This window comes from Mus caroli, unplaced genomic scaffold, assembly GCF_978045245.1.
Source record: "Mus caroli unplaced genomic scaffold, Mus_caroli_1 scaffold_14, whole genome shotgun sequence".
Lineage (NCBI taxonomy): Eukaryota > Metazoa > Chordata > Mammalia > Rodentia > Muridae > Mus > Mus caroli.
In genome coordinates, this window is record NW_028227269.1 from 52,896,794 (window position 1) to 52,924,216 (window position 27,423).

General features: G+C 42.7%; 1 protein-coding gene and 1 pseudogene across 4 annotated transcripts; both read right to left on the reverse strand.

Annotated features, from left to right (window-relative positions):
- Nucleotides 1-757: 757 nt before the first annotated feature.
- Eapp (E2F associated phosphoprotein) lies at nt 758-26,659 on the reverse strand. 4 transcript variants are annotated; one of them, XM_029484846.2, is made up of 7 exons: nt 26,415-26,647; nt 23,349-23,530; nt 21,949-22,044; nt 14,675-14,786; nt 9,100-9,213; nt 4,192-4,471; nt 758-837 (listed from the first exon to the last, which is right to left on the reverse strand). In XM_029484846.2, exons 1-6 carry the CDS (start codon nt 26,486-26,488, stop codon nt 4,204-4,206), a joined length of 846 nt encoding a protein of 281 aa, XP_029340706.1. In that variant the 5' UTR covers nt 26,489-26,647; the 3' UTR covers nt 758-837; nt 4,192-4,203. The 4 variants fall into 4 exon arrangements, with proteins under 4 accessions (XP_029340706.1, XP_029340705.1, XP_085686501.1 ...); XM_029484845.2 differs by lacking the exon at nt 758-837 and adding an exon at nt 2,821-3,133; XM_085830375.1 differs by lacking the exon at nt 758-837 and having other exon boundaries at nt 2,821-4,471; nt 26,415-26,659.
- On the reverse strand, nt 9,864-10,521 carry LOC115032796 (centrin-4-like; annotated as a pseudogene).
- Nucleotides 26,660-27,423: the final 764 nt, after the last annotated feature.

Genomic DNA, 27,423 nt, shown 5'->3' on the forward strand with positions numbered 1-27,423 from the left:
CTGATGTCTTATACCTGAAATCCCAGCACAAGGAGGAGGGCCAAGGGTTCAAGGTCAGCCTGGGCAACATTGTGAGTTCTAAGCTGTCAGGATACAAACTGAGACCTTGTCTCAATAAAGAACGAGAAAAAGAAAAGGAGGAAGAGGAGGAAAAAGAAAGAATTTCAAGTAATGAATAAACTTAAAACTAATATAAGTATACTAGAATATAAAATTGGGGAATGCCCCCCAAAAACTAAGCAAACAAAATGACGAGGTATAGGACAGTATCTTATCCTAGGTGGGATAAACAGACTGCTTTGAGACAACAGTCTCACATAGTCTAGGTGGCCTAGAATTCAACAGGGAGTGACTTAAACTCCCAGTCCTCCTGCCTCTACTCACCAACGCTGGGATTACAGGCATGCACCACTTCACCTGGAAACAGATCTTTAATATATATCAAAATATATATATTTATAAAATATATTTTTAGTGGTCTCATTATGTAGCCAAGGCCATCCTGGAACTCACAACGTAGTGTAGGTTGACCTTGAACTATCAGTCCTCAGTTAGCCTCTAGAGCGATGTTTCTCATCCTGTGGGCTATGACTCCTTTCACCGAGGTCACCTAAGACCACCGGAGAAAACAGATATTTACATTACAATACACAACAGTGACAAAACTGTAATTATGCAGGAGTAGCAGCAATAATTTTATGGTTGGGAGCTGCTATAACCTGGGGAACTATCTCAGTGGGCGGCGGCACCAAGAAGGTTAAGAACTGCTGCTCTCGAGTAGTGAGAAGTCTGGCCTGTTTCCACGCTCCACCGACCTCGAGCTTTTCTTAAGGGAACCTGCAAGCATGAGGATAAAGTTAGAAGGCTCTACTTCAATTAATTAGATCCCAAGAAGGAACAGAGCCTAACGGAAAAGGAGCTCTAGGAAAATAAAACACTTCTGCAACTGAAAATCCAAAGTGAGCAGAGCAACCAGGGGGACTGACCCACTCTACAGGCTTCCAAACGACTGCGGAGCTGGAAAAAATGGCTCGCTGGTTAAGAGCACTTACTTTGTAATCACGGGGACCTGAGTTTGGATCCCAGAGCCCACGTAACAATCTGGGTGTTACTGTAAATGACTGTTACCCCTGCATCAAGGAGGGAAGAGATAGGAAGATGGCTGGGGCTTGCTAATCTCCAGCCTGCCAGAGAAAACACAAGCCCCAGATGTAAGGAGACCCAGCCTCAGAAAGGACAACAGAGGGTGACGGAGGAGGGTACCCCAGCCCCTCCCACTGCCTGCACACTCACAACTCACACAGACAAATAGGTACATAAATAAAGGACTTAATGAGTGATTTTAATATTTTATATATTTCTACAACTAGAGGTAAGTAGCCTCTGGGACCTGACACCACTTCCTGGTTAATCAATCAGCACACAAAAAAAAATTTTTAAGGAAACTTCAATCCCTTCAAGGCCAACAACAGGGGGCGGGGGGGGGATACTTCAGTCCTATGGCTATAAAGATGCACAGTCTGCCAATACCCTGATACTTGGAACAGATACTTGCCTAGCCTCGTGAGAACATTACCTAATGTATATTACCTAATATATACTGCAAAGTCTTTAAGGTTCCTTATAGCCTTTGTGAGCTAATCTTGAGTAAATACACTGCTTAACTGTGGCCAGGCTTCTAATTAAAAAAGAAAAAAATATATAACACAGTGGATGTGTGCTACTCTGTATGATTGTGTCATGCTGCTGGCAGCAGTGGGGAGCGGGGAGGTAGGCGCAGGGTGAGCAGGAGCTCAAGGTCGACCTCAGCCACAAGGTGAGTCTGAGGACAGCCTGGGCTACGGGAGACCCTGTGGAGGACGGGGAAGAGCTGAGGCTAAAGCAAGGCCGTAAGTGATCCTTCAGAGGTTTACGGGCAGCTGCTTAACCTAGAGAGAAATGGAGGTGCAATGATAAAGATGAGGTGGCTCCATCTCAGAAACAGCATTTACAGGTCGTTATAGAAACCATCCCAAGTGAAGGGAGAGAAAGACACTCAAAGCTACACAGGGAAATCAGATGGGAACACAGCATGGCTCTTGGTGTCCAGCCCAAACGGCCGTAGGCAGTGTCTGACATCTCAAGATCTTTTTCTAATGAAAGGACATGAACAATAGCTGCTAATAGTGTTTTATTTAATGTTGGTTTTGTAAGTATACAAAATAGGTCTCACTCATTACGGCATTTTCATACGCACAGCACTGAACTTTGCTCCTAGTCACTGTCCCACATGTTTGCTCGCCCCCAAACTGTCAGTCAACACTGTCTCCCCCACTTTTCAGAGCCTGTGTGAATGTGTATTTCAACAGACTCAAGGATAACAATGTGCACATGACAAAGCATGCCACAGTTTGTTTTCCCCACCTCCACACATGCCTCCCCCTTTAGGTCTTTTCCCCATGTGGTAAGTAGTTTTATGCGTAAATATAGTCTATTCTTAGATTATTTTCAATTTATTTTATTTTATTTTATGTATGTCTGTGTAATGATATCAGATCTTAGAGTTACAAACAGTTGTGAGCTGTCGTGTGGTTGCTAGAAATTGAACACAGGTCCTCTGGAAAAGAAGTCAGTGCTCTTAACTGCTGAGCCATCTCTCTAATCCTTCATTTTCATTTTTTTTTCCTGGTAATATTGCCATGAATATCCTGGGCATTTGAAATATCATCCTAAAAGAAGTAGTTCTAATTAGTAAACTTAGTATAAATAGTACATAGAATTCTCCTCTCTATAGCTGTTCTCTTCCCTTGTTACCATCAGATTACATCTTTACATATTGGGATTCCTTGCTTGTTACAGCATTATCTTCTCAGAGAGACCCAAAGGCAAGCTTTTTTGCATTTTTTTTTTAAGATTTATTTATTTCACTTATATGAGTACACTGTAGCTGTCTTCAGACACACCAGAAGAGGGTGTCAAATCCCATTACAGATGGTTGTGAGCCACCATGTGGTTGCTGGGAATTGGACTCAGGACCTCTGGAAGAGCAAGCAGTCGGTGCTCTAACCGCTGAGCCGTCTCTCCAGCCTTCTCCAGATGATTTCAGAACTTCCCGCTGGACTGGAGGTGTGGTGCACTAGGGTGCTTACTAAATCTGAGGAGAAAGTAGGGCTTGCAATAGCAATACCAGAGGAGATCCTACAAAACTACAATAATCAGACTGAGTGTTGCTCTATAACATACTCCCATGTGCTAATTTGAAACTAAAAATGTCAAGTACATATTGCCTCCATATAGATACCACCATATTATAAAAATTATCAAATATGCTAGCCACCAATGCACTGACACCAACTTCTTTCCCCCATTCCTTCCCTTCTTGCCTTTCCCAAGTGCTTGAATTATAGGCCACCATGCCCTAAGCACTGAGAATGTCTTAGAAACTCACTTGTGTGCTTGTGTAGTGTTGGCTATCCAGTCCAGGAACCTGCACTTGTCAAGCACGAACTCCACCACTGCTCCTCCCCAGCCACAGACGACAAAAGGAACCATTCATTACCTGTTGTCTCAACTCCATTCAAACTCTCACTGGCCCAACTCTCCTAACTTGTAGCTTGGAGAAGGCCCAGAAGGTAATCAGAGAGAGAAATAGTTCCCCTCAGGGCATACGCAAGGCCCCTTCAGGGAAACAGAGTGTGTGTCTGTCTGTCTGTCGGTCGGTCGGTATGCATGCACCTATGTTAAGAAATAGGAAAACTTTCAAGAGTTGATTCTCTCCTTCCACTGCAGATTCCAGGGATTGAACTCAGGTTATCAGGCTTGCATGCCAAGTGCAGAGCCATCTTGCCAACAGCTAAACCTCATTTCTTTATAAAACACTGCAGGCTGTAGTATTTTGTTACAGCAACAGAAAATGGACCAAACACTAGGAAACAAATACTTACTCTAAAACTGTTTGAGTATAGAAAGCTAACTTAATAAATAAGAAGCTCCAAAGTCTACAGATACGCACTAGAAATGGAATGAATAATCAGTCCTATCTGTCCTCATGGGAAAATTAAAAGGCAAAGAGGGAGAAGAGATAGAGGTTGATAACCACTCCTTTTCATAAAGATGAAATATTGTTTTAATGACAACATCACTGAATGATATGAATAGGAAAGAGGAAAACAAGAGTCTATGTTTGCCTTATACACAGAGCTGGGCAGTTACCTGTCACACTGATCAAGAATGACTGGCTAAAACATTGAAAAAGTGAAAGACTTCATCCTTGTCATAGACTGCCACTTCAGTTGAGCACTCCGTGCACATGACAGGGTGGTAGACTTCCTCGGCTTCTCTCTCTGCGGGATCTTCAGGATTAGACCTCATCTTCTTAGCACTCCGCCTTTTCCTCCTGTTTTCTGGATTCTTGTATCTCAGAACCTCTTCTCTGTTGATAGAACAATTCATCACAAACATTGCCCTGTACTGCGTCTTGTAGGATTCATGCCTATAAGGAGAATAAAATAAAGAATTTGGATGTAATAGTGGTCAATTTTAGATCAAATTTGAGACTATCAAAAACCTACATGAATATCTACCAAAATAAAGATAAGGGAATGAAATGTGAATGTAAGGAAATTTGAATTTGTTAGAATACAGAGCATCTTTTATCTCTTTATCTATTTTTTTGAGACAGAGCTGCAAAAGCTAACCTGGAACTCACAATCCTCCTGTCTCAACTTCTCAAGTAATGAGATTGCAGGCATGGACCACCACTTCATGGAAAAACATATTCCTTAAATGGAATGCAAGGTGGGCCATAGTGACACACACCTTTGATCCCAGTACTTGGGAGGCAGAGGCAGGAGGATCTCTGTGAGTTCATGGCCAATTTGATCTACATATTGAGTTCTAGGACACCCAGGGATACATAGAGATACTCTGCCTCAAAAAACTATAAACAAACAAGCAAACGGAAATATATTGCTGGGTTAATGATAAAGCATGAACAAAGTCTTGAGATTTAATCTCCAGCAATGATTTATTTATTTTTTTTTTTTTTGGGGCCTGGGTCTCACAAATCAGGCCCTCACCAGCTCAGAACTCCATATGTAAACCAGGCCAGCCTCATATTCACAGAGATTCACCTGCCTCTGCCCCATGACTACCAGGCTCAAAGGCATGTGCCACCTACCATGCCTGGCTCCAGCTATAAGTTTGTTTGTTTTGTTTCGTGTTGCATTAGGTAATTAACACTATTCAAATCACCCAGATGGCAGCATGAGTTACTCCATACCTGACCCAATGTTCTGTTCTGAGTTCCTGATTGAAAGGCGCACACCACACACACACACACACACACACACACGAAGCCTTCTATTTAATATGCTTTGAACAGCTCAATGGCTGGGCCACTCCCAAACTTCAACGATGTTAACACCTCCCCTCTGACACTCCTGAGCTATTACTTACTAAAATCTGTATTCCACCTTTGCTGCCCTAAATCCAATGGGGGCCCCTGGGGCTGCTCTTCCCGGCTCTTAAGTGATTCCTGTGCTCTCCCTTCTGCAGCTCTCAAGCCTGGATCTTACTCCTTTCCCTGCATGGTGATTCTCCTCCTCCTTCTCTCTCTGTCCCTTGCCTGCAAATCCTAAAGTCCCCTCTCTATCTCTCTGCCCTGCCGTTGCCGCCCAGCAAATTTATTTACCAATCAGAACCAACTGGTAGCAGGGACCCTCAGCGTCTTACATATGGATTCTCTCTCGTGCAATATTGGGACCCCAAATAATATAATGCACACAAGTATACATACAGATAGAATACTTGTATGCATAAAATAAATCCTTTTTTTGTTTTGTTTTTTAAATATTTTTAGACTTATTTATTTATTTTATTTTTACTTATGTGAGTACACTGTTGTTCTCCTCAGACATACCCGAAAGAGGACATCAGATCCCATTACAGATGGTTGTAAGCCACCATGTGGTTGCTGGGAATTGAACTCAGGACCTCTAGGAGAGCAGTCAGGGTTTCTTAACCAATGAGTCATCTCTTCATCCCAAAATAAATAAATCTTTAAAAAAACAAAAAAAAAACTTTTAGGGGCTAGAGAAATGGCACTGGCTGCTCTTCCAGAGAACCTGAATTCAATTCCCACTATCCACATATTAGCTTATAACATCTGTAATTCCAGTCCCAAGGGATCTGACACCCTCTTCTGGCCACTGTGGATACTGCACACATATGATGCACAGTCGTACATGTAAGCAAAACTTCCATATTAGTACAATAAAGGACAAAAGCCGGCAGTGGTGGTGCACACCTACACACAGGGAAACCGTCTTGGAAAATAAAAGAAAGGAGAAGAAACAACTTTTATCCTAGAAAAAAAAATAATTTATAGAACAATTTTTAAATTTGTTTTTTAAATTTAAAACAAAAAACATTGCTGGAAACTTAGTGGATGATACTTAAGGTTGTTTTGAAGCAGGTCCTTACATAACCTGGGCTGGCCTTGAACCTGCTAAGTAACTAAGGCTGGCCTTTAACTCCTCATCCTCCTGCCTCTGCCTCAAAAGTGCTAGGATTAAAGGCCTACACCACTACACCTAGCAATGATACGCAAATTTGTGAAGAATTTTATATTTAAAAACTAAAAGCTGTCACCTGGGTGTAGTAGTGGTATAGAACTTGCTCTGAATGTATGATGTACTGAATTTGATTTTGATCTCCAGAACCCACGTGGTGAAAGAACCAACTCCCACACACTGTCATCTGACCTCCACAGAACAGAATGTGTGCAAACACATGCATACTAAATAAACACATGAACATGGGCTGCAGAGATGGCTCAGCTGTTAAGAGTACTCGCTCTTTCAGAGAAGCCAGGTTTGGCGTCCAGTACCAACATGGCACACACAACTGTCTGTTAATTCCAGTTCTAGTTTGTTCTGTCCCATCTTCTGTCCTCTAAAGAGCATACATGATGCACATACATTCATGCATGTAAACACTCACATAAATCTAAAAAAAAAAAAAACAAAATTAGTTGTTGCTGAGGACCATAAACTCTGGTGTGGGGTGGTGGGCTGTGAGAGGCAGCCTGGTTCCTGGTCGAGCAAAGACTAGAAACCCCCAGTGACCCTGAAGGGACCAAAGGCATTTCGCCCTGCTCCTAGGCACCTGACTCCTGTCACATAGCTACAGCCCCCCCAAAACTCCCCCTCCCCCGTAGAGAGGTCTGTGGCCATCAGTCACGTAGGAGTAGCACCCCAAGTCCTCCCACATGTAGATAAGGTATCCCCAAACTCTCACACCAAGCCAATAGGAAGCCCTTGCTCTCAGGCCCTGACCCACCCAAAAACTGTCTATAAGGTCCTATCCAGAAGGAATAAATGTGTGTGAGAACTTCTCCATCATCTGAGAGCTTCTGTCATAAGAGCTGTAGCGCTGTGCCTGGGAAGAGGTCTGCTCTCCTAAGCGCCACCAGAAGCTCCTCCACAGTGCTCACTGAGCCTCCCACCGGCTCGGCCTGGCCTGACTCAGCACAGAGCGAACAACCGACCAACCCAGGCTGTAACAGCAACAGGGTGGAGACAGAAATGGAGGCAGCTGCAATTCCCCCTCCCTGCTCGCATTCTCCCCCCTTCACCTGGCCAGGCCAGGTATCTCCGTGGAAAGCCTCCAGTACACAGGCCCACACTCTGGCTCACTGGGCCTGTGCCAGTGTAGCCCGGGATCTAGCTCTCAAAGGCTGAGGCACGAGGATCAAGACTATCAGAGCCATCTGTATTACATAGTGAGTGAGACCTTGCCTCAAAATAGATAAATAAAATCCAAGTCTAATGGTGCATGACTTTAGTCCCAGCACTTAGGAAGCAGGTGGATCTCTGTGTGTTCAAGGCCAGCCTGTGTGCAAAGACAGTTGAAGACCAGTCAGGGCTGCACAGTGAGAGTCTATCTCAAAAGAACAGACAGACTGCTAGTCAGCACTACACTGAGCAAATGAGTCTATGAGCAAAGACTGGCAGCAAATGGGTGACTCCAGGAGCAAGGTAATGACGGAAAGAGAACTGGCTTAGCTTCATCTCCACTGTTCAGAGAAAGGAAAATGGAACTCTGCTCTGCCAGGATCTGAATCCTTCTGGAATGACACTAATAAAAGACCAAGACACCTCCGGCTTGAACTGGATATGGAGTACTGTGGAAGCAGAAGCTGCACAGTTTTTGGCTTTGTTGTGGTTTTTTTTCTTTGAGACAGGGTTTCTCCGTGTGTAGCCCTGGCCGTTCCGGGACTCACTCTGTAACCAGGATGGTCTCAGACTCAGAGATCCGCCTGCCTCTGTCTCCTGAGAGCTGGGATCACAGGCATGTGCTACCACCGCCTGGCCTAGATCTGCTTTCTCAGCTAACAGTCTGTCAGACTGGAATACTCCACATGACTCCAGTGGTGTGAGGACAACTACAGCTTAGATTCAGACTGAAAATCACCCTGCATCTGGTTTAACTGAATGCCCCCTGCCCTCACTCCTGCTGTACACTACCAGAGAAATGAATTGTGCACTTAAACCCACTCAGTTCTTTGGATTCTTGTAACCACATCATACATCACAGTTATCACTTTCTACAGTATGGTCAAATAAATTTTCACATAACAACAACAGGAAAAAGTTTATTTCTGCCGGGCGTGGTGGCGCACGCCTTTAATCCCAGCACTGGGAGGCAGAGGCAGGCGGATTTCTGAGTTCGAGGCCAGCCTGGTCTACAAAGTGAGTTCCAGGACGGCCAGGGCTACACAGAGAAACCCTGTCTTGAAAAAAAAAAAAAGTTTATTTCTAGGGGCTGGAGAGATGGCACAGCAGTTAAGAGCTCTGACTGCTCTTCCAAAGGTCCTGAGTTCAAATCACAACAACCACATGGTGGCTCACAACCACCAGTAATGAGATCTGACGCCCTCTTCTGGAGTGTCTGAAGACAGCTACAGTGTACTTACATATAATAAATAAATAAATATTTTTTTTAAAAAAGTTTATTTCTGATTTAAGCAAAGGACCACCAAACTGTTTCTGTTTCGGGGGAGGCTTGCTAGGGTCAGGGTGTGCTCACTTGTTCCCATGTGGTACCGTTGTCCCTTACCTCTGGCAATCAAGGCACAATGTCGTCATACAGGCTGGGCAATTCAGAACAGCATCACTGTTTGGAACAGGCTGTTGTTTCTGACGTGGTCTTTGCAATCCAAAAGCATGATAACTAAAACAGAAAAATAAATTTGGGAAGGAAAAATACATTAATCTACCAAATCCTGATCTCTTCTTTTTTTTTTTTTTTTAAAGAAACACTGTAAGTTAGCCAGTTTTATTAATACTTTACATATTTGAGGAACTCATAAAACACACACACACATTTATCAGGTTTTTTTTTTTTAAAAAGTCATATAAGGCTGGCAAGATGGCTCAGCAGGTAAGAGTACTGACTGTTCTTCCAAATGTCCTGAGTTCAAATCCCAGCAACCACATGGTGGCTCACAAGCACCAGTAATGAGATCTGACGCCCTCTTCAGTAGTGTCTGAAGACAGGTACATAAATAAATCTTTGGGCTAGAGTGAGCGGGGTTCTAAATTCAATTCCCAACAACCACATGAAGGCTCATAACTATCTGTATATCTACAGCGTACTCATATATACACAGAATAAATAAATAAATCTTAAAAAAAATAAAAGTCATATAAAAGGAAAAAATTGAAAAACCAATTTCATCTGGATCTGGGGTCCAACTGAAAAACAAAGGTTAAGCATCTTTGGAATCTATAGCTTTAAAAATACCACGTGCAAATATTGTTTTGGGATTCACAGTCCAAATAGCTCATGGTTTTTTTTCTTGCTACTACAGATTTAATAACACTGGTAGGGACATATAACTTCTGGCACGGATTAGACACCAAGGGACGTAACCTAAACTAAAAATGGAAATGGATACTCTAATGTATACATTATTGAACTGCTCAACAGCCAAGCTGTGCAGTCTTCCTCGAAGGCACAAAGCAGAGCTAATCAAGGCTGGTCTTCCTCGTCGTCCTCAAGAATGCTTCCCATTTCTCTCTCCATCCCCATCAGGGTCAGCTTCATCAAGCATTTCCTGTCATTCATCTTCGGTTAACTTTCCCCCATCTCCTTGGCACCTTTCTTGATGTTACTTAGTGATATATATGCTTCTAGTAGCATCATCATCAAATAACTTCAATGCCTTCAGTGTTTCTTCCTTCTCATCTTTTTCACTTATTTTTATGCTCATAATGGCAAAAGAAATCTTCAAAACTAATGGTCCCAGCCCTTCCTTGTTGGTTTCAGTTATCATTTAACTTCTTCTTTCTCTGGCTCAAATCCCAAGGCCTGCATTGCAATCTTCAATTCTTTCAGATCTATGGTTCCAGACACATCAACTACTGCGTAAATAAGTCAAAGGTCTCTTTAATTTCTTGCTTTTGGGTGTCATTCAATTCAACTTTTGCTGCCTTTTTTCTTCCATTGGTCTAAAATTGTGCAATGACTGGATGCCATGTCCCTTACCAGCACCCCCACCCATGCCATGCAACAGCCCCCAAAATCCTGGTTTCTAATGTCACTGTCCAGAAAAGGAATCAGTACCCAGAGAAGTAGTTAACTGCACAATTATTATTACTTATATTTTTATTTTACTTTAAGTGTATGAATGTTTTATCTGCTTGTATCTAAGTGCATCTGGAGTCCTGGGAGGTGTGGGGTCCTAGGGACTTAAGGATGGTGAATATTAGAAACCAAATTCAGGGGCTGGAGAGATGGCTTAGTGGGTAAGAGCACTGACTGCTCTTCCGAAGGTCCTGAGTTCAAATCCCAGAAACCACATGGTGGCTCACAACCATCCATAATGAGATCTGATGCCCTTTTCTGGGATGTCTGAAGACAGGTAGAGTGTACTTACCTATAATAAATAAATAAATCTTTAAAAAAAAAAACAGAAACTAAATTCAGGTTCTCTACAAGAGCATCAAGTGCTCTTAACAACTGAGCCATCTCTCCAGCACCAGAAATGGCTAATTCTAGGGATATTCTAGGGATATGGTTTACAAGCTCTAAAACACCTCGCAGAAGCAGAAAGGAAAAGGTGCTCAGAAAGAAAAACAAAAATCAAATCTCAGGGCAGTAGAGCTTAACTCCTCACTCTTTAGGTCTAAACTACACACAGTAACTTTCTTTCAGAGCAGGTAGTTTAGTGGGATGTGGTGGTCCACACCTGTAATCCCAGCACTCCAGAGGCAAAGGCAGGGGGAGCCAGAGTTCAAGGCCTAAAATGAGACAATCTCATAAAAGCTAAACCTACCAAATAAAAACAAACCAACAGCAACAAAAAAAATGTAGTATCAGTGTGATTGTGAGAAAAATCTCAGGTGAATTCTAACAGGAAACTAACTCTTTCTCATACCTGGACAGGGCTCTTCAAAATACTTAAGATGCCACAAACAAGAAAAATCTAAGAAACTATTTTTTATTTGTAGTCAAGAACTTAGGTTAGCCAGGCAAGGGAGCCTACACTAGTAATCCTAGCACTAGGGAGACAACACAGGAAGACTAAAAAGTCAAAGGACTACTGAGCTACACAGTGAGCTGCAGACCAATCTGAGAGAGTCTCTAAAACACTCAAAACGAGGGCCCAGGAGGCCCGGGGAAATGTAGCCAGGATGGTGCCTGCTGTGCAAGTGTGAGGAGCTAAGCTAAGATCCCAGCACTCATGTAAAGAGCAGGCCACAGAGGATGGAGAAAGGCAGGTGGATCCCTGGAGCTCACTGGCCAGCCAGCTGAACATAGCTCAAGGTTCACTACACAGACTCTGCCTCAAAAACTAAAGGTAGAGGAGCTGATAAAATGGCTTAACACATAAAGGTGCTTGCCACTAACCTGACAACCTGAATTCAATCTGGAAAACATACATGATTCCTACTGGTTGTCCTCTAACCTCCACAAGCAAGACTTGACACATATATATGCACATAGTGATAAATAATTTGTAAATAAATAAATGTAAAGTAAAATAAAGTCAGAAAGCTAAGGCAGGAAGAGCAAAAGTTTCCAATGTGGGGGGAGAGTATGGGTGACTTTTAGGATAGCATTTGAAATGTAAATGAAGAAAATACCTAATAAAAAACTTTTTAAAAAAAGTTTCCAATGTAACGCTGGGCAAATTCCAGGCCAAAGTATGCTTCCGAGGAGATCCTGCCTCAGAACATAAAATAAAAGAAGCTGTAGTAACTGGACACCAGAGGGCACTGGAGGAGGCAGCACAGGAGTAAGTCAGGAAGAGGGAAAGGACTGTGGAAGAACTGAAGCTAAAGGGTGTGTACAGTGTGATCCCAGAGCAACATCAGCCCTCCAGACTTGAAAAACAGACACCCATGCCCGTATGAACTGAAGCAAAGCCTCCTAGGCACTGAGGGTGTAGCTTAGCAACACAGTATTTGCCAAGCATATAGAAAAGCATGTATGCAATACCTAGCACCACATGTACAAGCACACAAAAAGTTACAACACAGAATTACCACAAAATCCTACCATGCTCCTTCTAGGTTTGTAACCAAAAAACAGAAGTAGGGACTCAAATCAGCATCTGTACATCAGTGTTGACACTATTCATGACAGTCAAAAGGCAGAACACAAACTTCTCTCGGTGGACAAATGGACAAAAAGTTGGGAGACATATATACAATGGCATTGTTCAGCCATAAAAAGAAGTACTGTGGGGGCTGGAGAGGTGGCTCAGCAGGAAAGAACACTGATTGCTCTTCCAGAGGTCCTGAGTTCAAATCCCAGCAACCACATGGTGGCTCACAACCACTCGTAATAAAATCTGACACCCTCTTCTGGTGCATCTGAAGACAGCTAGAGTGTACTTATGCATAGTAATAAATAAATCTTTGGGCCAGAGCCATCAGGGAGTGAGCAGGGTTGACCAGAGTGAGCAGAGGTCCTAAATTCAATTCCCAACAACCACATGAAGGCTCACAGCCATCTGTACAGCTACACTGTACTCATATACAAGAAAGAAAGAAAGAAAGAAAGAAAGAAAGAAAGAAAGAAAGAAAGAAAGAAAGAAAGAAAGAAAGAAAGAAAGCGAACGAACTGTGCTACAGTGTAGAAGAGCTCAAAAGCATTTTGTTCTTGGGCCTGCAAGGTGACACAAACCTTTAATCCCAGCATTTGGAATTACAAAACAAGAGCCAAAAAACACTTGGGAGGCAGAGATAGATGGAACTCTGGGTATTCAAAGCCAGCCTAGTCTCCATAGTTCCTGGATAGCTAAAAAAATAAAAGTAACAATTTAGATGCTAAAACCCTAATCTCAAAATAATTTAAAATTATAAGATAAGCACAGTGGTGAATATTCATAGTCCCAGCACTTGGGAGGCTGAGGCAGAATAGCCCAGGGACTTCAAGGCCAGTCTAGGAGAGACCTTATCTCAACAAACAAGCAAAAAACTTAAAACAAACAAACAAACAAAAGGTTTAGCATCTCTATTTGGGAAAAGTTAATTTTAAAAGAGCAAAAAAACAACCACTGAAAAGTTAGTCTTATAGTCAGGCCTATCAGTATAGAGCGTAGTCCCTGCTTCTCAGGTGCTGAGGTAGGAGGACTGCACATGCCAGGCCCACTGGGCTGCAGAGAAACTTCAAGGCCAGCCCGAACAACTTAATGAGACCTTGTTTTAAAAAGCAAAATGGGGGTTAAGGATGCATCTCAAGGATACAACACTTGCCCAGCATACTCAGGAACCTAAATTGTAGCGGCAAAAGGGAAGGCCAGGCATGATGGCAAATACCTACAATCCCAGCACTTAGGTTGAGGCAGGATTGCTACAAACTAGCCAGGGCAACATACATAAGGAGAACCAGGTAGCCAGGGCTACACAGCAAGACACTGTCTCAGAAGAACAATAAAAAGTTATTTTGTTTCTTAAATGAAGAAACTCTAACGGTTTAGATTCACCAATAATACAACAATTAATTGTTGTGGTGACACACACCTGTAACTTCAGACAGCATCTGGAAAGTAGAGGAGTTTAAGGCCAGCCCCAAGTACGTAATAAGGTTCCAAGCCAGTCTGGGTTACATGATAAGTCTTTTTAAAAATAAATAAAAATTCAGCCAGGCAGTGGTGACACACACCTTTGATCCCGAACTCAAGAGGTAGAGAAGATCTCTGAGTTTAAGAACAGCCCAGCCGGGGCTGGAGAGATGGCTCAGTGGGTAAGAGCACCCGACTGCTCTTCCGAAGGTCCAGAGTTCAAATCCCAGCAACCACATGGTGGCTCACAACCATCTGTAATGAGATCTGGCGCCCTCTTCTGGAGTGTCTGAAGACAGCTTATAATCAATAAACAAATCTTTAAAAAAAAAAAAAAAAAAAAAGAACAGCCCGGCCTACAGAGCAAATTCTGGGACAGCCAGGACAACATAGAGAGGTATTGTCTCAAAAACAGAGAGACTGACGGACAGACAGACGGATTAAAAACTATTTGACTAAAATTTGCTGGTTATTTTCAAATAAAGTATTCAAGTTTTTCTCCTCAAACTTTTTTGATGTGTTTGTGTGAAAACAAAGACACATACAGTGAAACAGAAAAGCAAAGAAAAATCACTCTGGCTTTCTCTAAAGATGCTAAATAAAGATTTAAATTCTTACCCCCTCCTCTTGGCGTCAACCCAGGCCTGGTCTCTGTTATCTTTCTCTGGATCATACAGCAGCTCATCGTTTGTTGGAATCCTGTGTTGTTTCTTCTTCTTCTTCTTGGTCACTTGTGTTAGTTTCAGAAAGGTTAAAAATATGGATCAGTATCCTGTCTAAAGTTCACACTACTTTTACTATAAAATGACTCTCCTGTTTCCCATACTATCTATTCTATTTTCATTATCTTTTTAAAGTTGCCTAAATGGGAGGGAGTGACCAGGAGAGGGGCAGTTAGTCAAATATAAAGGAATTAGTAAAAACTGAAAGTAAAAAAATAAAATAAAATAAAAGATGCCTAAGGCCTTTCTTTAGCAGTCCTGGCACTTGGAATGTTGAAGCAGAGCCGCCATGCCTGGGCTAAGCAGTGAGTCCCAGGGTACCCTGACAACAAAAGTAAAACCCTATCCCCAAAACAATGCATAAAATTCACTAAAATAAAGCTATTCTTCAAATAAGAGTCTTGGCCGGGCAGTGGTGGTGCAAGCCTTTAATCCCAGCACTTGGGAGGCAGAGGCAGGCGGATTTCTGAGTTAGAGGCCAGCCTGGTTTACAGAGTGAGTTCCAGAGCTACACAGAGAAACCCTGTCTCAAACAAAACAAAACAAAAACAAAAACAAAAAACAAATAAGAGTCTTGTCTAATTAAGACACTAAAACAAAAGATAAAGGAGGTGACAGGGCTAAGTTCAAATAATAAAAACTCAGTCTCACAAAACCCACTTAAAACCAGCTGGGCACGGTGACACATGTCTGTAATCCCAGTGCCTGAGAGATAGAGGCAGTTGGATTATGAGTTCAAGGTCATCCTGGCTACATACCAAGTTAGAGACCAGCTTAGCCTATATGAGACCCATCAAGAACAGAAGAGAGGAGGGTGAGATAGCTCATTGCCACAATGAGTCTGACAATCTGAGTTCAATCCCTGGGACTCAAGTGTGGCAGAAGAGAAATGACTCTCCTAAGTTGTCTTCTACAGCCATATGTGAGCTGTAGAATGAGCTCTCATAAATACATACACACACACAGAATAATTTAATTAAGGAAAAAAAATGCTAAGAATGTGATTTGGGTCTTGTGTAGCCAGAGCTGGCCTCTACTCACTATGCAGCCTAGGATAACTCTATGCTTCTGATAGCCCAGCCTTCACTTCCCAAACGCTGGGATCACAGGTGTGTGCACTGCACCCAGTTCTATCACACCTGGGGCTTTGCATATGCCAGGCAAGCAATTCTGTAAGTTGAGCTCCGTCTTAGTCCCACGAGCTACTTCTCCCATGTAAGATTACCACAAGTTCTCAAACCTAAAGTCATTACTAAAGCAGACAAGGGTGGCTCACACCTGCAGCCCTAACCCTGCAAAGCAGAAGCATGAGAGCTGCCAGGAACCAGAGGCCAGTGCGTGCTACACAGTTGTTTCCGGTCAGATGGGGCTACACTCTGAGACCACCTCTCAAATAAACACTGAAGTGAGAACAAAACATATTTTAAAACCAATGGTAATTCTTTTAAGGTTTACTTTACATACATGAGTGTTTTCCCTGAATGTATGGGTTTTTGTTTTGGTCTGGTTTTTGGTTTTTTTGAGACAGGGTTTCTCTGTGTAGCCCTGGCTGTCCTGGAACTCACTTTGTAGAACAGGCTGGCCTTGAACTCAGAAATCTGCCTGCTTCTGCCTTCCAAGTGCTGGGATTAAAGGCATGCGCCACCACTGCCTGGCTTACCTGAATGTATGTTAAGTACACTGCATGAATGCCTAGTGCATGCTGAAGCCAAAATAGGGACCCGGGTCCTCTGCAACTAGAGTTATGTATAGATAGCTGTAACGGACGATGTGAGTTCTGGAAACTGAACCCAGACCCTCTGCAAAAAAGAGCAGGTGCTCTTATACTCTGGGCCATTGCTCTAGCCCAGGGGTTCTCAGGGTTGTGACCCCTTTGGATGTTGAAGGACCCTTTCACAGGGGTCACTAAAGGCCATCAGAAAACACATTTACATTACAATTCACAACAGTAGCAAAATGAGTTATGAAGTAGCAATAAAAATAAATGTTACAGTTGGGGATCACCACAACATGAGAAACTGTGTGAAAGCATCTCAGGATTTCCCTGAGAACCACACTGTTGTAGCCCCTTGTCTAACATTCTTAAGGACCCAGGATATTTAAAACAAAACAAAAAAGTAAACTTTAGAGTCAAGAGATAGCTCAGCAGTTAAGAGCACTGGCTGCTCTGCCAGAGGTCCTGAGCAACATAGTGGTGTCATATACCTTTATTCCCAGCACTAGAGAGGCAGAGGCAGGTGGATTTCTGAGTTCAAGGCCAGTCTGGTCTATAGAATGAGTTCCAGGACAGCCAGGGCTACAGAAAAACCCTGTCTTTAAAAATGGAGAAAAATAAATACGTCTGTATTTCCAGCCAGATGTAGTAGTGCATACCTTTAATCCAGCGGTTCTCAACCTTCCTAACACTGCGACCCTTTAATACAGTTCCTCATGTTGTGCTGACTCCAACCACAAAATTATTTCATTGTTATTTCATAACTTTAATTTTGCTACTGTTATGAATCTTAATGTAAATATGCTGGATGTGTTTTCATTGTTACAAATTGAACATAGTTAAAGTACAGTAATTAACCACAAAAGAATATGTAGTTATATATACTGTAAAATATTTATTTCTAATTACAAATAAACAAAATTTTGTCTTGAAGCATAGTGTAACATGGGTAACAGTGTTACTAACACTAAACTACATTACTGCATTTTGGGACAGTATTCATAAAAAGCCAGTGTGTCAGTGTGAAAGCTGAGATTGCTTCTTTTGCTGGGGTTGGCAAGGAGGAGGCACACACCTTTAATCCCAGCCCTTGGGAGGCAAAGGCAGGCAGATCTCTTAAGTTCAAAGCCAGTCTACAGAGCTAGTTCCAAGAGAGCCAGGGCTACACAGAGAAACTCTGTCACCACGGGGGAATTGCTTCTTTCTCATCATCTTCCGCAACAAGTCTACTCCTGTATTTAGACTTACTTGACAATCAACAAGCTGGAAACCCCTGTTGTACAAAGATATGTTGTAGGAAATGGAATTAGAAGGCATAACATGGCTGGGCAGTGGTGGCATACGCCTTTAATCCCAGCACTTGGGAAGCAGAGGCAGGTGGATTTCTGAGTTCGGGCCAGCCTGGTCTACAGAATGAGTTCCAGGATAGCCAGGGCTACACAGAGAAACCCTGTCTCGAAAAACCAAAAAAAAAAAAGGCATAACATGGTCTCCAACAGAATGGGATATGACTCAAAGACCTGATCCTGAATTCTGTTACTGGCATTGCAGAGAAGTCAGATCTCACTGCCTTGCTATGAGTAAGTTCAATAAATGCCTCTTGTGCTGTCTCAGAAACATCTTCAACTTATCGTGAATGGGTTTCTAGCAAGTACAAATGGGCATCTGGTAGATCTGGAAAGCATGAGGAAATGTTGTCTGCAAGCATGTACAAGTGTCCTTTCACAGAAATTACCATCCTAATCCTTTGACTGGTTCAATGTCATATTCCTCAAAGAAAGCAGGGAAGGTGCACAACAGGAAAAGCTTATCTTCATCCAATTTCTTTGCCAAAGCTAAAGTTTCATTTGGAATGACTGGATCTTTTCAGACAAATTGAGACATGTTGCATTTGGTCCTTGCAACAGTGATAATTTCTACTCACTCAAAATGGCAAAGATGGCAACTGAGTAAGCTAGTTTCTGCAATTCACTTTTATCACTGAAAAGTGCTTCAACTGCAGTCTTGCTTTCAGATTAGAAAACATCTTGAGTTCATCCCAAAACTTTTCCTCCCGACAGCCATCTTCCTTCAGTGTGAATTAGCAGAGCCTTCTTCACTGCATCAACTCGTTGCACAGCTGTACAGTTGACTGTTTAAGGCGCTCACTCACTTACAAAACTGACAAAACTAGAGACGCTCTTCTTTACTTCTTGTGGCAGCATCTTTGATGCTAGCATTTGCTGATGAATCATACAGAATTGTCACGACTTTTGGTGACTTGTTCAGTAGGAAATGTTGAAATCCAGATCGGCATCCTAGCATAGCTGAAGCACCCTTTCTCAAGAGATCTTATGCTCTTTCAGAAATGAACCAATGTGTCGAACATATCTCCTTCAGCAGTTGTTTCCAGAAGTTTGCAAAAACAAAACTTATCTTTAAAGTAGCCATCATTAATATATCTCACATAACCTGTTAACTGCGAAGAGTTTGCAACATCTATAGATTCATCAAGCTGGATACTAAATATTGGAAGTAGCACAGATCCTGGATTACCTGATCAAGAACATCAGCAGACATGTCATGTAGTCTTGGACTGTGTCATTAGATAAGGATATTGCACTCAATCCTGTTCCAAATTTGTCTCCGATCATAGCTTGAACAACAGCAACAGTAAAAACTCAGCAATGATGTGAAGTTTTACAGCTCTGGCAATTCTGAGTTCTACCAAATATGAATCTTCAATGGCTGCTACACTTTGTGGTACTCTCCCCCAGAGTCAAGCCTCATCTTTTTTGAGGAGACTTGTTTTGTTCTGTTTTTTTGGACAGAGTTTATATAACCTTGTGTCTTAGTTAGGGCTTCCATTCCTATGAAAAAACACCATGACCAAGGCAACTCTTAATAAGAAAAATGTTCAATTGGGGCTGCTTACAGTTTCAGAGGTTCAGTTCATTATCATCATGGCAGGAAGCATGGAGACATGCAGATAGACAGTGCGAGAAGGAGCTGAGAGCTCTGCATCTTGATGCAAAGCCAGAAGACTGTCTTTGGGGGGGGGGGGGGGCCAACTTGAGCACTAAGAGCCCTCAATGTCCACCCTCACAGGGACACACTTCCTCCAACAAGGCCACACCACCTAACAGTGCCACTCCCTGGACCAAACATATTCAAATGACCACAGCTTGGCTGTCCTAAAACTCGCTCTGTAGACCAGGCTGGCCTCAAACTCAGAGATCCACCTGCCTCTGCCTCCAGAGTGCTGGGATTAAAGGCGTGAGACACCACCACTGTCTGGCTAGGTCAGGCTTTCTTGAGCTCATCAGCTTTGCTTCTAAAATAGTTGGTATTTTTGCAGCAGCAAAGCTCTGATACTCGCTATAACAATGTTCTTTCAGTTTATTAGTTTGTTTGGTTTCATACTTTCTGCTGATAGAATTTCACAGCAAATAACATATTGTGATTTCTCAACTCCCACTGTAATTATTAAGGTAAAACCACTGTAAAAAATCCTCATGCTGGGCGTGGTGGCTCATGCCTTTAATCCCAGCATTTGGGAGGCAGAGGCAGGCAGGTTTCGAAAGGACAGCAGGGCTACATAGAGGGAAAAAAAATCCTCACTATATTTTCTTTTCTTTTTTTTCTACATGGTCCATTGTCATATGACAGTTTTTTAAATGAAAATAATATATAACAGTAGCTTTAATAATATAAAAGATACTTTAGTCAATACAGTTCTTTTAAGTTTCCTATGACTTACCATTCCGTTTTTGTTGTTGTTGATGTTGATGTTTTTAAAACATACCTGTTACTATCAGAAGGGGGCAGTATTCACATCAACCACAGTTGAATATAAAGACCAATCACCCCAGGTAAAGTTCCAATGGTACAGTTTTAGTTTCTTGGGTTTTTTGTGTTTGGGGGTGTCTTTTGTTTTCTTGCAGTAGTTGCTGATTTTACAGCACATAGTTTTACATTTGCCCAGTAATTATACTCATGAAGTGTCGTTTTTACCTCCAACACTGCTGCTTTCTACACATGGACACCTGGTCCACATACGAACATGATGGTGCCAAACCTGTCACATACACGTGTATCAGTATATAAGGATGTATATGATGGGGTTGGCTGGATGATGTCTTCACACCAGGTAATCGTATATGGGCTGACCTAACCCTAACCCTAACCTATATGGATAGAAGAGTGGTGTCTCAATTCCTAAGACCACAGGAAATATGTGTTTTCTGATGGTCTTAGGCAACCCCTGTGAAAGGGTAGTTCCACCCCCAAATGGGTTGCAACCCACATGTTGAGACCCACTATTGTAAATGAATGCACACAGCTGCACCCCTTGCCTTTCTTTTTTTTTTTTTTTAAAGATTTATTTATTGATTATACGTAAGTACACTGTAGCTGTCTTCAGACACTCCAGAAGAGGGAGTCAGATCTCGTTACGGATGGTTGTGAGCCACCATGTGGTTGCTGGGATTAGAACTCTGGACCTTCGGAAGAGCAGTCGGGTGCTCTTATCCACTGAGCCACCTCACCAGCCCCCCCTTGCCTTTCTTATTAATCAATCCTGCTGTGCCCCTGACCCGCCTTCCCAAGAGACATCAATAGCATACATTTCTTTTTGAAACAGAGCCTTACTGTGTAGCTCTGGCTGGCCTTAAACTTGCTATAAAAACCAGGCCAGCCTCAAACTCACAGAATTCAGTCTGCCTCTGCCCTCCTCAGTGTGAAACTAAAGGTGTGTTCTGCCAAACTTGGCTTTGGCTATAGTTACTTAAAAATAAAATTAAGAAAGGGGCTGGAGGGCTGGTGAGATGGCTCAGTGGGTAAGAGCACCCGACTGTTCTTCCAAAGGTCCAGAGTTCAAATCCCAGCAACCACATGGTGGCTCACAACCATCCGTAACGAGATCTGGCGCCCTCTTCTGGAGTGTCTGAAGATAGCTACAGTGTACTTACATATAATAAATAAATAAATCTTTAAAAAAAAAAAAAAAAGAAAGAAAGAAGGGCTGGAGACAAGTATGGTGACGCACACCTTTGATCCCAGCACTCGGGAGGCAGAGGCAGGTGAATTGGTCTACAGAGTGAATTCCAGGACAGCCAGGGCTACACAGAGAAACCCTGTCTTGAAAAACTAAAAAGAAAAAAGAAAAAAAAGAAAGGGGCTGGAGAGATGGCTCAGCCGTTAAGAGCACTGACTGCTCTTTCAGAGGACCCAGGCTTATTTCCAGCATCTATATGGTGGCTCACAAACATCTATGACTCTATTTCCAGGGAATCCAATACCCTATCCTGGCCGCTTAGGGCACCAGGCATGCACATGGTGCAGATAGATATACATGCAGGCAAAACACCATTAACATAAAATAAAATGTTTAAATATAAAACCGAGGGAAAATCTAATATCAAATAACTGTTAAGGCAGATATTATTCATAAAATATATCTGCTAAATGCTACTTACCTGTTTTGTCTTCATCCTCAGAATCAGAATCAAAATATATCTCATCATAGAACTTTTCTGTGACTCCTCCCACTTTGGCAACTCCTGAAGAAGACCCTACCAAACCAGAAGTGAAGTTTACAAACTAAACCACATATGATCCACAAGGAGAATAAGCCTCCACATACACTTCCATCACTTCAAATAGTAATAACTTATTCACAATCTCATTAGTATAATAAAGTATTTTTACAGCCGTGACCTACTTGATTCTGTGCCCTATACAACTATAGGAAATTACTCCTTGATGAATTTTCCAAATTAGAGAAAAATCATTCTTTTTCCTTTCCCACAAATCTAATTAAAGTTTAAATGTCATATTTCCAGGTTTCCAGCACACATATCATGCTTTTAATGTGTATACCAGCATACCTTTTAATGACACAATCCACCACAGAAAATAAGAAAGGGCTATCTTGATTCAAGGGGCACTAGGGAGGGCGATGAGCCAAGAACACACTTCCTCTCCAGCTTATGTCTGACATGCCTGTCCCTGACTCTCCCTCTGCCTCAGTCACAGCTTTCAGTTTGTCAAGTTGTAAAACATACCAATATAAAAACCAGTTCTCATCAGTCTTATCTTCCCAAACCAATGTTTGGGTCAAGTAAATTATATATAAAGACCTAAAAATGAAACGTGTTTATTACTTACAACAAAGGGACAGGAATTTGTAGTGACACACCATTAAATTTGCCATCAAACTCTAAAAATATTTTTGTATGCCTTGTGCTTTCTTATTCTAACTACAAAAGGAAGTAATGCAGGGACTTGCTACTAAGTAATATCTTTCCAATACTACATGACACATCAGTCATCAAAGCCAACTCTAGCCCAGGTCACCAAGCATATCCACTCCTTCATTTAGTAAGTGCTGTGTTAGTCAGACCCATTGGTGCAGCTCTGTCACCCAGTTACTCAAGGGACTGAGGCAAAAGGAGCACAGAGGTTACAGTGAGTTCAAGGTTAGGTAACTTAGCCAGACCCTGTCTCAAAAATTTAGAAGAGATTGGGCTGGAGGGATGGTTCAGTGGTTAAGAGCACTGGCTGCAATTCCCAGCAACCACATGGTGGCTCACAGCCATCTGTAATGGGTTCTGATGCCCTCTTCTGGTGTGTCTGAAGACAGCTACAGTGTACTCATATACATAAAATAAATCTTTTTTAAAAATGTAAAAGATCTAAGTGGTAGAACAACTTGCCTAGCAAACACAAGACCCAGGTTTAACCCCCAGCACCCCCGCCACACACACACACACACACTCACACACAGAGTAATTCTTCAGCACCTACACAAAGTTCTAGAGACACAAAAGAACACAACCCTTTACAGGATATTTATGAGAACTAAGCCCAAGCTGACCTGTTCCCAGCGAGGATAACTGGTCCTCCATTGTCTTCATGGTGGAGTTTAGTTCAGCCTCCATTTCTTTTTCAAATTCATCTTCACTCGATGACTCACTTTCTCCAGTAAGACATTCCCGGATGAGTTTTCGTTTTTGGTCTGGGGTTCCATGTAAAAGCACATCCACTTCATCTTCAGAACTAGCATACATTTAAAGCACAGAGGATATGAATATTAAAATCAGGGCCTGGGTGTGGCTCAGAGGTATAGCACTTACATATATAGCATGTGCAGAGCCCTCAGTTTGAGGTATAGCACCACAAAACAAAACAAAATTACTTAAAACTTCTATCATCATCTTGCTGCTTGTCATGGTTTGTATATGCTTGGCCCAGGGAGGTGCTTGGCACTATTAGGAGGTGTGGCCTTGTTGGAGTAGGTGTGTCACTGTGGGCATAGGCTTTAAGAACCTCATCCTAGGGCTGGTGAGATGGCTCAGTGGGTAAGAGCACCCGACTGCTCTTCCAAAGGTCCAGAGTTCAAATCCCAGCAACCACATGGTGGCTCACAACCATCCGCAACAAGATCTGGCGCCCTCTTCTGGAATGTCTGAAGACAGCTACAGTGTACTTACATATAATAAATAAATGTGTACTTACATATAAATAAATAAATAAATAAATCTTTAAAAAAAAAAAGAACCTCATCCTATTCTTTAGTCTGTGCCTACATGAGAGCATGCTGTCAGGCTGCTCCTATTAAAGTTGCGTGTGAGTTTTCCAAAAAAAAACAAAAAACAAAAACAAAAACCTCATCCTAGCTGCCTAGAAGTCGGTATTCTGCTAGTAGCTTTAAGATGAAGATGTAGAACTCTCAGCTCCTGCCTGCCTGGATGCTGCCATGTTCCTACCTTGATAATGGACTGAACCTCTGAACCTGCAAGCCAGCCCCAATTAAATGTTGTCCTTGTAAGAAGAGTTGCCTTGGTCATGGTGTCTGTTCACAGCAGTAAAACCCTAAGACACTGCTCAATGGCAATTTTAAGTTTTAAAAATTTGCATGTGATATACCTACCATATTACATATAGGCAATGCTCATTAATAGGCAAGAGATAAGCTAATCCTTCCTATTCTCAGTTTTGGCTTTTTGGGTTTCTTTTTTGTTTTGGGGACAGAGTTTTACTATATAGCTCTGGTTAACCTGAAATTTGCTATATAGAGCAAGCCTCAAACCTGCAACAATCCTGCCTCTGCTCCCTGAATGCTGAGCTGCAGACATGAGCCACAAGTATAACCTGATCTCTTTCTTCTTGTATGCACATAGGCGTTCTGCTTGTACGTGTATCTGTATATCAGTTGTATTGCCTGATGCTCACTGGATCCCCCAGAGTTACTGTGAGATGGTGTGAGCTGCCCTGTGAGATCTGGGAATCTAATCCAGGTGTTCTGCCAGGGCAGCCAATGCTCTTAAACCACTGAGCCGTCTTTCCAGCTTTCCTTTTGGCTTCTTGTATTATCACACTGCTTTCCAATACCATTATACCAGTTCATAACTAATTCTATTAAACTAAAAAAAAAAAACTTTCTTCAAAGAACTGAGAGTTTTATTTAAATAAAACCAAGATAATTATATACAATTAATATCCCAACATAAAATATTTAATAGCAATTAAATATTATAATTTAATTTAAAAGATGTGGAAAACTATGCTACAGAAAACTGTGAATAGAGAGAACTATGCACACTGACTGACTGTTCTTCCTGGAGCTGGAAACTGAATCCAGCATTTCCTGTACACTAAGCACCTGTTCTACTGCTGAGCTACATCATAGCCCTAAGAAAATTACAGTACATTCCAAATCCTAACTAACTTCTGTCATCGTATACTGACTTCTGTGATTAGTTTCCTATCAACAGAATTATAATAAATGTACATCAATAATTAGAAGAAATAAAACAACAAAAATGAATTAAGTCAGGGCCAGCAAGATAACTCAGCAACAGACAAAGGGCTTGTCACCAAGCCTCATGACCTGAGTTCAATTTCTGGGACCCACATGGAAGGAGACAAGTTGTTGATTAAAACGCGGGAAAAAGAACAACAAAGCAAAGGCCAGCTGCAAGAAATGTCTTGGACATTTTTTTCTTGTTTTAAGACAAAGTCTTACGTAGCCCAGGGCCAGCTTTGAACTCTTCACCCTCTGGCCTCCTAAGTGCTGGGATTATAGGCGTACACTACCATGTCTGACTTTTAAATTAGTTTTAAAAATGTTGTGTATAGCCGGGCGTGGTGGCCCACGCCTTTAATCCCAGCACTCGGGAAGCAGAGGCAGGCGGATTTCTGAGTTCGAGGCCAGCCTGGTCTACAAAGTGAGTGCCAGGACAGCCAGGGCTACACAGAGAAAATGTCTGACTTTTAAATTACAGTTTTAAAAATGTTGTGTATAGCTGGGCGTGGTGGCGCATGCCTTTGGTCCCAGCACTTGGGAGGCAGAGGCAGGCGGATTTCTGAGTTCGAGGCCAGCCTGCTCTACAGAGTTCCAGGACAGCCAGGCTATACAGAGAAACCCTGTCTCAAAAAACCAAAAAAAAAAAAAAAAAGAAAAAAGAAAAAAGTGTATATGGGCATACGGGTGCTATGGCATGCGTGTGGAGGTCATAACTTACCCAAAAAAAAAAAAAAAAAAAAAAAAAAAGCCCATTCTCTATTCCCTAGTTTCTACTTGACAGTCTTCAAGATAAGTACTTCGTGCTAAGGCCTGTGGCCCTCACTAGCTTAGGACACTGTCCCATACTTGTATTTCCATTTACAGATGCGAGGCCGAGAAGAACTGACTTGCCTTCGGTCACAGTGCTAGTAAACGGTAAACAGGGTTTCATCTAAGGCTTCACGCCTGGGGGCCCACGTAATTCCGGAACATCCCTCTTCCCGCACTGCTGTCCATCCTGGATCCCTAGAGACTGAGCAGCGCCATCAAGCGCCCCGAGGCTCCCGCAAGTGAAGCGGGCGACACTGCGCCCAGGGACGGCGGGCGCGACCAACACAACGGCCTCAGCCAAGGCAGGGCGGAGACGCGGCCCACCTGCTCAGAGCCGGCTCCTCGTCGCTCGGCTCTTCCACCGCGTACGGGTCATAGTCATCCTGGAGTCGGTTCATGGCGACCAGAGGACGCCTACACCGCCCAGGCGTCTGTGTACTCCGCCAGCGCCTTCCCCAAAGCCTCCCGGAGATTCCACTTCCGCCCGTACTGCGAGTCCTTCCTGTGCGCCTGCGCAAGCCGTCCAGGGACAAGGATGCGAGAGACGGGGCGTGCGGAGGGTCAAAGTTAACACGTCTCTTTACGTTTTCCGCTGAAAATAGCAGTTGTCTTTGTGCATTTTTTCTTCTCTCCGCCGCCGCCGCCTCCTCCTCCTCCTCCTCCTCCTCCCTCCTCCTCCTCCTCCTCCTCCTCCTCCTCCTCCTCTTGGCTTAAGCTTTATTTAGGTTTTGAGAAGGTCTCACTAACCCAGTCTAACCTGTAGCCAGTTATGTAGCCCAGGCTGGCTTCGCTCTGCTTACCGTGACCTGCGGAGAGCTGAGATTACAGTTGTACGTCACTATCCAGTCAGATTTATTTCCTCAAAGTTGTTATCTTAGCCTTTCTCTCATGGTTTTTATTAGGTTTATTGGCTGTGTGCAAGTAAATAATGTATAATAGACCTAATCAGAAAAACACCACGGAAAAACGATTTTTCTTTTACTAGTTAAACTTAACAAGGGTGAATCTCTTAGAATCCGGTCCTCCGCTAGCAAAAACTGAATTGAGCTAAAAAACTTTCTCTTTGCCCAGAGCCTGGGGAGCGTACCTTGGGCAGAAGCTTAGGTTTTGATTGTGAGATTCGATCGTCCACTAACAACAAACCCCGCCCCCGCCTCACAGCCTTAGTGGGCGGAGTCGCGTTGAGGGGCCTACACACGAGTTCCCGTGGCGTCACCACAGAGGCGTGGAATATGTAGATAAGAATTTCACGCAAAGGCTACCGGTTCTCCCTAAATAGACATTTTTTCCGTTATTGATAATATTTACATAATATAGAGCGTATATTTACGGG